Source organism: Chrysochloris asiatica, unplaced genomic scaffold, assembly GCF_000296735.1.
Source record: "Chrysochloris asiatica unplaced genomic scaffold, ChrAsi1.0 scaffold00065, whole genome shotgun sequence".
In the NCBI taxonomy this organism is placed as follows: Eukaryota; Metazoa; Chordata; class Mammalia; order Afrosoricida; family Chrysochloridae; genus Chrysochloris; species Chrysochloris asiatica.
This window is the reverse complement of record NW_006408583.1, coordinates 11,616,764-11,629,686: the sequence shown is the minus strand read 5'-3', so window position 1 is coordinate 11,629,686 and position 12,923 is coordinate 11,616,764. Positions and strand designations below refer to the sequence as shown.

General features: G+C 38.6%; 1 protein-coding gene across 1 annotated transcript in view; it reads left to right on the top strand.

The window, feature by feature from the left end:
- Positions 1 to 5,171, top strand: part of CCDC171 (coiled-coil domain containing 171) — a 399,920-nt gene extending 394,749 nt beyond the window's left edge. The window contains exon 25 of the mRNA XM_006864480.1: positions 4,887 to 5,171. Coding sequence (XP_006864542.1) covers positions 4,887 to 5,114 — 228 coding nt within the window. The 3' untranslated portion in view covers positions 5,115 to 5,171. The remainder of the gene's footprint in view (positions 1 to 4,886) is intronic.
- Positions 5,172 to 12,923: the final 7,752 nt, after the last annotated feature.

The window sequence follows — 12,923 nt, the reverse complement described above, 5'->3', positions numbered from 1 at the left end:
AAATCTCCTCTTCCTGGCTTCCAGGGAGCATGCTGGCTGTATTTCTTCCAGTACAAATTTGTTTATTCTTCCATTGACATGCATATGAGGCTATTGGAAATACTAGGGCTTGGGTCAGGCTTACCTTAGTTCTCAAATTGACATCTTACTTCTTGAACATGTTAAAGAGGTCTTGTGCAACAGATTTGCCTAGAGCAATACGTTGTTTGAGTTCTTGACTGCTGCTTCCTCTAGTGTCGATGAGTGAATCCAAGCAAAATGAAGTCTTTGACAACTTTAATCTTTTCTCCAGTTATCATACTGTTTTTTATGGATCCAGTGGTGAGGATTTTGTTCTTTACATTGAGGTGCAACCCATATTGTAGGCTGTGGTCTTTGATCTTCATCAGTTAAGTAGTTTAAATCATCTTCACTTTTAGCAAGCCAGGTTGTATCGTCTGCATATCTCAGGTTGTTAATGAGTCTTCCTCTGATCTTGATGGCCATAGCTTGTCATGATCCACACAGTCAAAATTCATTGCACAGTCAATAAAGCACAGGTAAACATCTTTCTGGTACCCTCTACTTTATGCCAAGATGCACTATAGAGTCTTAACAGCAGCAAAATCAGTAGCAGCTAATGATGCTACCAACTCATACACAGAGTCCATGAAATTAGAGCAGAAGGTTCTAATAGAAGTAGAAGTATTACAATGAGATGTCTCTTTTCAGCTTCTGTACTGATGTCCTTTTCCCAGTATTTAGGTTCTGCAAGTGAAACTCTCCTCTGTTGCCAAGTAACTCGGTCAGCACATGAGCTCAGAGTTCTTTTCCTTCCATGGGAATGAAAACCTTCTTTATAGGGCCAATCTGATGGCCATTTTAGGGGTGTGTGTGTGTGTGTGTGTGTGTGTGTTTAACTTCCAGCATGAAAAGAGATTTCTGTCAGCTCCAGGTTTGTAGAGGAATATCTTAAAATCAAAAGAACCAAGATCAAAGAAAATTGCTGAAGTAGGTGTTGGATGCAGCCATTGATTTTTCTCTGGTTGTATGTTAAAAAAAATCCACAAAAATGGTTTCACATACCACAGTTGAATTTCTAATACTTTCTTAAAGCTAGTGATATTATCCCTCTTGTTTTCAAGAAATAGTTTTTGTAACACCCACAACATAATCAGGCAGACCCTGTATTTCACGTTATTGTGCCTTCAAACTGTTTCAGAATCTACCAAAAAGATTCTTTAACAACCTCTGCAATATGGAATTTGGTAGTTAGTGGAGATACTTAATAACTAGATATGTTTTAGCGCTATCTCAGTAACAGTCATTTACTGGGAATCTGGATTAATCGGACATATGCTTGGTTACTATTTTTCTACTAACTATAAATATTATAATGTGATTCCTGCTTCATTGGCTAGATTTTCATTCCCAGACCAGAACTGGAAATAGAAAGATTTGGCAACCAACTTTATGTTTTTAAAATATGTATTCTTTATTTTTTAAAAAATTAAACAGGCTAAAATATCACTATATGTCAAATATGATAGTGCTTGGGGAAAAGATTTAGTACAGATAATTTGAAAATAGTATACTGAAAAAACATCAATTACTCTTTCATAATTTGTTAACTTTGTCAATAGAATCCAGCACATTCACGTATCTTTTTTTTGTTTTTTTTGAGTCTAGGTTTCTTTCTTTCTTCTTCTTTTTTAAAATGTTTTATTGTGAATTATGTAATAGTTTACAGGGGAGAACATTACCTTTACATTCATCCTATCATATATTGTTTCATTGCCATGGTTATAATCCCTTCCATGCATCATCAACCAACCAAACGGTATACCCTGCAAGCCCGGTTGTGAGCACACAGCCCCTCTCCCTCTCTGGGTCTAAAGTCCCCAGCCACTCCATCTCTCCATGTCATCATCTCTGCCTTCACTGCTTCTATGGGTAGGGTCCCACTTTCCGCTCTTCTCCCTTAATGGTCCCAGGGACCTCCGCTCCTAGACTGCAAAGTCTATCACTCCCCTCCTTTTGCTACAGAACATCTACCAACTCTCATTTACATTTCCAACTCTCACAATCAGTCCTGATAACAGTTATTTACTATTGTATCACAAGAGACCTATCCCCATTTCCTTCCACCAGCTCCGCCCTGACAGATTGCATACTACTCAGTGGAGATTCTTCCTTCCTCCAGGCCCTCTGAATCTAGGTTCCCTCTTGAAAGCTTGTAAACCAGTCACTTCTTGTCTTTGTAGCCCCCCCATTTTGGGTAGCCAATGTCCAAGTTGCCCATTCCTGTCTACTCTGTGTACCGAGGGGCTGGGAATGATCCTTGCTATAATGATTTGTTCCATCTTTTGAGCTACTGCATCCATAGGTGTGGGTCAGTTCATCAAATTGTATCAGATTACTCTTTTTTTCCTCTTTATTCTTCTAGTTGAACTCTGATCATCCAGTCATTGAAGCCAGGTCAAGTGGGTATTATCTGCAAGTGTGGGTGTTCTTATGCATATGCCCTCTCTTCTTATCAGCTGGATGCTTCACTCTACACTCTAGTCCTCTGTGGCTATGTCACTGACTCTGGGCCCAAGAGTCCCCAGGTCTTGCCACACTGCTGGCCAACCAGGTCTCCACTCGGGTTCACAGGAATCTATTTATCTGCTCATGTTATGGCTCGTATTTCTGGTGGGTAAATACCAAGTAGAGGAATTTCTGGATCATAACATATTTCTATTTCCAACCTTCTGAGGAAGCGCCATATTGCTTTCCAGAGAGGTTGGACCATTTTGCAGTCCCACCAGCACTGCAGGAGCCTCCCAGTCTCTCCACATCCTCTACTTTTTTAATCTTTGCTGTTATTGCTGATATGTCTGCTCCCCTGCTTGGTCTTGCCCAAAGTTGTCGGCTCCGGGCCGCAGAGCCCGGCAGATTCAAAAGTACACGATTTCTTACTTTCTCTACAAATTTCACCAGCTATAAGCCTTTAAACTTTTAATATTCCTACCTATGCGCTTCCAAGTTTTGGAGCTCTGCCCTGAATCTGCTTTGCCTGGTATTCTGTGGTATTGCTGGTGGCAAGCCTCACTGCACCTCCACCCTAGCCACCATCAAGCCCCACCTCCTTAGCAACAAACTTTTGAATAGTATTGCTATTGTTGTTATGTGCCGTGGAGTTGGTTTCGACTCAGAGTGAACCTGTACAGGGTTTCCGAGGCTGTAAATCTTTTTGGGAGCAGAAAGCCTCATCTTTCTCCCGCGGAACAGCTGGTAGTTTCGAACTGCTGACCCTGAGGTTAGCAGCTCGATTCATAACCACTACGCTACCAGAGCTCCTTACAGTATGCTAAATAACAACTAACTTTTTTTAAGAAGTATTTAAACTACTGTTGACTATTCTGACATAATATAAAGTCCTAGCTATAGAGTAGGAGGAAAATGTAGAACAAAACTCAAAATTCCTAAAAAAGACCAGGCTTACTGGATTGATAGAAAATTAAATAAAATCTATCACTCTAAGATAGCCTTTGACCTTCGATTTGAAGTAATTTCTGGAGGTCGCCTTTCCATCAAAGAATCAAGTGGTCTATAAAATAAACAGTATCACCTGTGAGTAATGTGTTCCCTTAAACATGTTAGGTGTTAATTACTGATGATCTATGTGTTACTTAAGGCTTAACTGTGTAGCTTCATCAGAATATTAATTCTGCTCTCAACCTCTGCAGGAATATATGACATTTAAGTTTGATTACTAGTAGTTTATCGATACCATTTAATGTTTTAAAACATATGACGTTGTTTTTGGGTTGCAATCACATATTTTAGTTCATGATGTCCAAATTCTTATAACTGAACAGTCTTTACCAAAACTGTGTGGTGGCATTATTATCAAAGGTACAGGCCAGAAGCTCATGTCAAAAGCGTTTTGTATCTCAGTGTACTATTCCCTAGAGGTTATTAGGAATGATTTATTTTTCTTTGTACTGTTTGTCAGTTGAGTAACACAGACTGATAGATTTTAAAACATAAATGTTTATAGTTCATTTTCTAAGCAGTCTGATCATCCACATTATATAGCATATATTATATAGCATATGTTAAATAGCATAATAAAATAAATATACTATCAGCACTGGCTTCTGTAAATTACCAGTGGATTGAGGCAGAGGTAAAAATGCCTGATGAGTATTGATTCTGATGCAATCCCTTTATAAAAAGTTTTAGTGTTTTTTAGGCCAATTCCTGTTGTCATGAAATGTTTATGATTCATTCACACTTGGAAAATAATTTATTATCTATGCATTATCATATCAAACCCCAAACCAAACCCATTGACATAGAATTGGCTCATAGAGACCCTATAGGACAGAATATAGGTTCCATAGGATTTCCAAGGTCCTGGTGTGGAGCTGTAGGATAAGCACTGGACTGCAAAACACAGGGTCCACGGTTCAAACCCACCAACTACTCCTCTGAAACTGTCTACAGATTTGCTATGTATTGGAACCGACTGGACAGTACTGAAAAGCAGCAATAATTATACACAGAGACCACCATGTCTTTTTCCTGCAGCACAGCTGGTGGGTGGGTTCCAACAGGCAGCCTTTGGATTAGCAGCTGTGCTTCCATAGGGTATGTGCTGGACTAGGAACCACAAAGTCAGCGGTTTGAGTCCATCAGCACCTCCGAAGAAGAACGATGAGGCTTTCTGCTGCACATAGGATTTGGAAATCCTAAACAGGGTGGCTGTGGGTCAGAACCAAGTCAACAGCACTTAGCACCTATTCCCCCAGAACTCCTTACTTAAACAGAAATTTCCTCCCTATTTTGTATTTATGGTTTTAGGCTATTTATTGAGTTGCAGAGTAAGCTTATTTTAGTTTTCTTTTTTATTGTCACAGGCAGGATCACGAGACCATTCAAATCTCTCTGTTCCTTCAAGAGCCACGCTTCCTGCTGACGCAATTGTTGTTGAGGATTTTTTGCCATTGAAAGCTGAACTTGATTCAACTTACACTTTCTTCAAGGAGACATTTATGAACACTGTACCCCATGTTCTGACCTCATCTCACTCCTCTCCAGTGACTGTGTCTGCTAATGCCAAAAGGCCAACTCAGATTGGATTATGACTTGATGCAATAAAAAAATGGAGGAAGAGTTAGCAGTACAATTCAAATGGTTTTGAAGTGGTTGGGGGTATGGTGTGTTCTTATTTGTTCACTTTTGTTTCGGCACAAGTAGCAACGGGCCCTTTCTTTTACACAATTGTGTGATATCTTGCTGTGTGTGGGTATCATTGTCTCCTTGAATAACTAAGTAGCCAACCTTCCCTTTCTCTAAATTTTCTTTATTATCACAGTTGCTCATTTTTATGTAGCATATTTTTAAATGCTAAAGAATGACACATTTTGGGTAATTTCCCTCAGACTTAAAAAAATCAATAAGCCATTTTAGTCTCTATCTATCAAAGTTGTTTCATACTTGTCTGTTTTAAAGCAGGACTGCAGTACTTTAATAGGATTGAGAGAGCGATTTGAAATGTATGCCAATGATTTCTGTCATTTCATGGCAGCCCTGCCATGGTTCACTGAGCCCCCTCTTCTTTCTTGTCAGCTCAACTGAAGACAAGCATTTAGTTGCAAACTTTAAGCAGGTTGTGCAAAACAGAAATGATGTGACTGCTTCTCTTCCCGCGCAGTAATGTCACTCTTGGTCCGTGTGAGAAGGTCAGGTTGCTCCTTGTTCAGCTACATGATACCACTTGCCCATTTGAACAAGTTAAGTTAACTGCCGCATCTGGTCCCTGCAGACATCGGAAACTCATCCTTTTTATCAAGTCTGCATTTGATAAGATAAAGAAAGCAGAGCCATTGTGCTGGGAAGATTTCTGTGGGATGTTTAGGCTCTTCACCAGGACAGTTCCCACAGCAGTATAGCAGGTAATATATTTAGTAGAAGCGGAAAAACTTCAAAGTAATGGCTGTTTTGACCTTCAAAATAGACTCCCTTTTTTGTTTTTGTTGTTGGTAGGACCCAAGAGTGACGCCCATCTTTGATGCTGACAGAATTTAAAACAAGGCCATTGCCCTGCATTTTCTGCCTTGTAGCACACAAAAGTAAAATTGTATGTCAGGCCGAGATGTCGAGGAGCTGACAAGATGCCCCAGTGACATTTCAGCTAGAAAGAGCAAGTGTCTTGCAACCAAGTGGTCAAATATCAAATAATAGGTCAAACAGGAAGGAGCTGGGTTCTAACCACAGAGAGGTTTCTGGTAACTTACTTGACAAGCTTTTGGGCACTCGTGGCTTGACAAAGTGATGTTCTGTTGGGTATCGCTAGACAGACTGTTCTTTATCACCTTCAGAAGATCAGACATTGACATTGATTAAACTCTTTAACCCTTCAAGGTTAAATCCTTGCAGTTTGCATCATGGTAAGGGAAGAACAAAAGGATATTTGTAATATGTCTTTGATTTTGTATTAATCATTTAACTCCCCAGTGATATTAACTTCTGATGTGAACTGTAGTTTTTGAAAAACAATTTTGATACAAAGATCCATGTTTTATATTGTTTTCATTATGGAGGAGTGATGCATTAGAAAATAATAGCCCGTGTTATGGAATCTGTGGTATCATATTCGATTCAAATATACAATGTCTGAGAATTTTTTATTGACCTTGATAAATAAAATGATATACAAACTATGTTATTAGCCCAACTAGCCGAGTGATTTATACTTTCTGTGGTAGCAAAGTATCTACTATCATACTATGTAGCACAATGCTATTTTCTTTTAATAGGGGATCAATAGGATTAGCTTGATATAAAACCTTACCAAGCTTTATGTGCAGAGAAAAATGATATCTTTTACCAAATTTCTCTTAATTCTTTCATTGGAAGTCTTTCTATTAACAATTCTAGGCTTTAAGTATTATAGAATATGTCTGTGTAATGGGATGTGTAAGGAATTCAACCTGAACATTTATTATAATTTAGAAAGTGCTATTAATTGTTATTATGCATATCTTATAATAATTTCTGTACATTTCAAAGTATTATCTTTGGCCTTTTCATACAATGATTAGGATATTGTCCATATAGAAATGCATATACAGGTTTTTAGTTCATGTGTTAACATGGAACTTAAGTCTTGCTCTATAGAAAATCCATTTTATCCTGTGTAACTGATATGCCTGTGCTTGTTTGTGTGTGTGTATCTGTGTTGGATCTGTTTCCATAGCCTACTCATCAGGAGGAATGAGCACCTTTGAACCTGCCTTCATCAGGTCTTGGTCTTCTCACCTTCATTTTACAACCTATTAATGGGATCGTACCAAATACAAATGTGTATGATTCTCCATAATATGGAAGCCTAGTTGTGCAGTTGGAGTCCTGATGTGGTGCTGTAGGATAAGTACAGGACTACAAGGATAGTTTGAACCACAAGGTTGGCGGTTCAAATCCACCAGCTGCTCCTTGGAAACCCTAGACAGGGTTGCTATGAGGTGGAACAGACTTGATGGCACTTAAAAACAACAAAAAGTTATAAAGTTATGTTTATACAGTGAATTCTAAACAAAAAATATATAATGGAATCAAATTAAAGCATGTCGCATTTATGGCCAACTAGATGCTAAAGGCCACTGAGACTGTGGGGTGAGCCTTCTAAGTGGCCATCAGTGTCCATTACCAAATGTAGTAATATTTATACCATGTCTTATTTTATCCCCGGAAGTCAGACCCAGCAGGAGGAGATGGTTTAATGACACATCCTATGGAGATGTGAGAAGCTCTAGGCTGCTGTTGAGCACCTTACTGACTATATTTGCTGCATAGTTAAGCCCTGTATTGAGTGGGCAAAGACATTTGTTCTCTCCTCTTCTTTACCAACTTAAGAATGACATACAGAGTGGGCATTTTTAAGGAGAATGACTGCAAATATTTTTGTAGGGAAAAAGAAGTTATACCTTCTACTACAGTATGTAGATTTTCTTACTAAATTTGGGGATCTAGAAAAATGCCCTCGATCACTCATCTCCATCAAATGGCTTCTTAAAGTAATTGATTTTCTATGGATTCGGAGGGCTTACAGGAAAGTTTGCCAGCATTTTTAGTGAGGACATCTTGGTGGAACATAACACATGCAAAGGAATTTAGGAAATTGCAGGCATTGTTGATTCAGTGATAATTCAATTCAATGTTGATGTTGTTAAGTGCCATCCGGACCCTGTAGCTGGGGTAGGAAACCTTTTTCCTTCCAGGGACATTTGGAGATTTGTAACATCACTTAACATAAATTTATGTTGCTTTGAAAAAAACTCCTAGATTTACTGACTTTTGAGTCCCGCCTGCAGTTGCGTTGGTAGGACCAGACCAAATGATTTTGCAAGCTTGTGGGCTAGACGTTCTCCACCCCAATGTATAAGATTTCCAAGGAGCAGCTGCGGGATTGAACCACCATCCTTGTGATTAGTGTTGTTATTAAGTGCCGTCGAGTCGTGTCTGACCCATAGTGACCCTGTACAGGGTTTCCAAGGCTGTAAATCTTTACGGGAGCAGAAAGCTTCATCTTTCTCCCACAGAACGGCTGGCAGTTTAGAACCGCTGACCTTAAGGTTCGCAGCCCGATTCGTAACCACTATGCACCACACCAGGACTCCAATTTAACAACATATTATTTTAAAATAATAGAGCAGTTGCTTTAATTTACCATTTACGAGTAAAACGGGTGAAGAAAACACTTAGTTCATGACTTGTATAACTTTTAAAATGAGGATGAGGATTTTAAAATATCCTTTCCAAACTGGTGGTAGGTTGATTAATGCCCCAAAGATATCCAGGGCCTTATCAGTGGAACCTGCAATATATCATACATGGAAAAAAGGACTTTGCAGATGTGATTAAGCTATGGATCTTGAGACGGGGGATTATTCTGGATTATTGAGTGGGCCCTAGTGTAACCAGAAAGGTCCTTAAAGAGGGTGGTGGAGAACTAGTTGACTATAAAGAGGTAATGTGATGATGGAAACAGAGATTAGGGTGATGTACTTTGAAGGTAGAGGAAGGAATACCAGTGCCTGCTAAAAGCTGAAAAGTGAAAGGAAACAGATCTTTCCCTCTGAGCCTCCCAAACTGTAAGGTAATAAATGTTTGTGTTGTTTAAGTTAAAAATGTTATGGCAATTTATTATAGCAAACATAGAAGCTAGCAACAGTTAGCAACCAGTTTATTATTTTCTTTGTGTGTGTGTGTGTGTTTTTTTTTTTAAGACTAATGAATTAATCTTTTAATACTATCAAACAGAGACATTGTTCCTTCTCTTAAATTATACAGATCAACTACTTTCATAGTGAGAATTTACAAACATGGCTTTACTTTTTGCTGTAGATTCATGGTTTCTAAATCTAATAAGTACTGATTGTCTACATTATGCCAGCACTTTGTCACACTTTATTGTCATAGGTTTTCATAATTCCTTAATTAAGCTTTGCCGTCAATGCATATTTTGGTTTTTTAATGTATTTATTAAATTTATCATGAAGATCTACTTTAAATGATTGTTTTTACTTGATTCCACTTTTGGTGACATGTTTTTATATTTCTTTTATAAAACATGATATTGAGAAAATATTTTAAAATCATAGTTTAAAATAATGACTTAGAATTCATAAATCATATCTTAAGTGTTCCAGAGCACTTCTTCTACTATTTATCCATGAATTCAACATATCTCCAAGATCATTTATTCATGCCTTTTGTTACATATGAGGTGAAAGAAGTTTTAATAGTTTCACCAAACAATAGTATCTTCTAAAATTATGTTGTATATTTAAATCCACTTTATCTCCTCTTTTGGTAAAATCATTTTTTTTTTTTTAACTTAATGGTTCAATTCAATGAGAGTAATTTTAACAGTATCATCAAGTCTTAAAATATGAAGGTTTTAAATCTAGAATATTAAATATTTTCAGTATAACAAAAAAGCCTCTGATTCTATAAGGAACCTGCCAGCCCTTCTGGTATAGCAAGACAAAAATACGTAAATTTCCACATGGGGAGAAGAGCTCCATCTTTGCTATTTAACCTGGGTACTTCTGCTGTAAGAGCCTTTTTTGGCTGTGGAATGTTTTGATTGACATGTCTAGACATCAAATGTTCTATGGGTTCATATATGGATGCTTGTATATATATATATATGAGCTCTGGTAGCGTAGTGGTTACGAATCGGGCTGTGAACTGCAAGGTCAGCAGTTTGAAAACTACCAGCTATTCTGCGGGAGATAGATGAGGCTTTCTGCTCCCGTAAAGATTTACAGCCTTGGAAACCCTGTACAGGGTCGCTATGGGTCGGAACCGACTCGACGGCACTTCACAACAACAACAACATATATATATATATATTTACATATATATGTATTTTAATGAATCATACCCTGCATAATCTTTCTGTTGTTTTTAATAGCTAGCTCTAAAGATTGCCTAATCTGTATCTTCTGTGCAAATTGCAATTACACTGGCATCTCAGTAGGGAAAGTTGTTTTTCTTTGCAGTAGTGAGATTACCTGGTATTGCATACTGGAAGTTGTAATTTCTGGTCACCCAGTGGGAAGGAGAGGAATTCCAAACAGAGTCTTGCGCTTTTCTCTGCATCATGTGTGTGGGTTGGTAAGTGCTCTGGCACGTTTTTAAATCACTGACCTTCATGTTAGCCATTCAACAAAAGCCCCACATAAGCCTTTGAAAATGACTGGGTTAATGCTATCTGAGGACAGTTTTTTGTGTGGCTTAATTGAGTCATGCTTCATTGTCTTTTATTGCATGTTAATGCCAGTAAAACGCTGATTGTTGACAGAGTCCCCCCAGTGAAAGGCTCCAGGAAGGTTGTGCTGCTGTAGGAAAAGGCAGTAAAATACAAAGTGTGCCTCAGATCTGAAGAAGACTCATCTGACAGGTTAAGAGCAATCCGATATTCATACATAGCCACTAATGACAAGAGTATAAGGGGAGCTATCTGTCCTCAACAGATCCCTTCTATATTTGATGCGGATCGGGCAGTGTTCCATTCTGTTGTGCATAGAGTCACTATGAGTCGGTACTGCCTCGATGGCACCTAACAACAACAACAAACCTGAAAAAAGAAAACTCTTTGAATGAATGGAATTATACTGGCTGTCTTATAAAAACTACTGTGAAAGAAATACAGAATCTTTAGACAATAAACAAAGTGTATTTTTCTTTACTCACTTCTGGCCTGAGAATAAATACTTCCACACTACAGCTGTACAGTGAAAGGAACTTGGACCTTCCTGCAAATCATTTAGGAACGAAGGTTTAAAGGCACATTAGTTCTCGTTAGTGACCCGGATGTAGGGGCTGGCTCTTGAACTCACTGTCAGTACTTCTCTGGTGTCATCAGCAGCAACTGTGAATATACTTAAGTTTTCTCTACAGAGAGGAGAAATATTCCAAATATGTGCTCTCAAGACTAGAGAGAAAGGTCCCTATGAGGCTGACTACATAGCCACAGCCACACTTTGGATGCTTTCAATAGCAAAGGGTGGTGGTGATATACGGCATACCTCGGAGCTGTTGTGGGTTCAATTCTAGACCACCTCAATAAAGCAAATAAATCACAAAAAAGAGTCACAAAGTTTCTGGTTTCCCAGTTGTATATAAAAGTTATGTTTGCACCGTACTATTAAGTATGCAATAATGGAACTATATAAAAGATTGAAATATTGTGAGAATGAAGGAGCACTGGTAATGTAGTGTGTTAATAGCTGGGCTGCTAACCACAGGTCAGCAGTTCAAATCCACCAGTTGCTCTGTTGGTAGAAAGATGAGGCTTTCTGCTCCCATAAAGGTTTGCAACCTCAGAAACTCAACACAGTGGTCACTATGAGTTGGAACCAACTTGATGGCATACGATCACCTTCACCATGGTGCACATTGTCAAAATGTAACAGACACAAATGTAAAACTTGATGACACACGATTACCTTCACCACTGTGCAAATTGTCAAAATAGAACAGAGATACAAAGTGAGTACATACTGCTGGGGAAAAAAAAAAAAAAGAGTACATTGACCTACTTGATGTTGCTACAAATCTTCAATTTGTGACCAAAACCCACCAACAAACAAAAAACACCCCACAGTATCTGTGAAGTGCAGTAAAGCAAAGTGCACTGATATGAGGTATGCCTGCATTGAAGTGTTTATGCATACAAGAAGCACGGAGCAAGGCTTCCATCAAGCACAACTGCAGGGGCACCAGCAACATCATCTTCTGTGACTGGTGCTGCCCCACTGGCCGGGTACAGCTTGTAGGGGTATACACAACAGTCCTGGCATGGGTTGCTATTACCAGCTTTAAAGTCATTTAACAATCTGTAGGACTTCTACACTCGCCCGTCAGATTGTTGTATTGTGATGGCTTGTGTGTTGCTGTGCCACAGGTATTTGAAATACTAGCAGGGTCATCCATGGTGGCCAGGTTCCAATGGAACTTCCAGACTACAACATATTAGGAAGAAGGAGAGCTGGGCCATTTCTGAATGATTAACCACAGAAAACTGTATGAATAGAAGCAGAACCTTGTCAGATACAATGCGGGAAGATGAGCCTTCTCAGGTTGGAGGTGCTTAAAATACGACTGGGGAAGAGCTGCCTCCTCAAAGTAGAGATGACTTTAATGATGTAGATAGAACAAAGCTTTTGGGACCTTCATTTACTGATGGGGCACAAATCAAAATGAGAAGAAACAGTGGAAAATAGTCCTTAATAATCAGCACATGCAATGTATGAAGTATGAATTGAGGAAAATTGGAAGTCATAAACAATCAAATGGCATGCATAAAGCAGATATCCTAGGCATTAATGAGCTGAAATGGACTGGTATTTGCCATTTTGATTGGATAATCATGTGGTTTATTA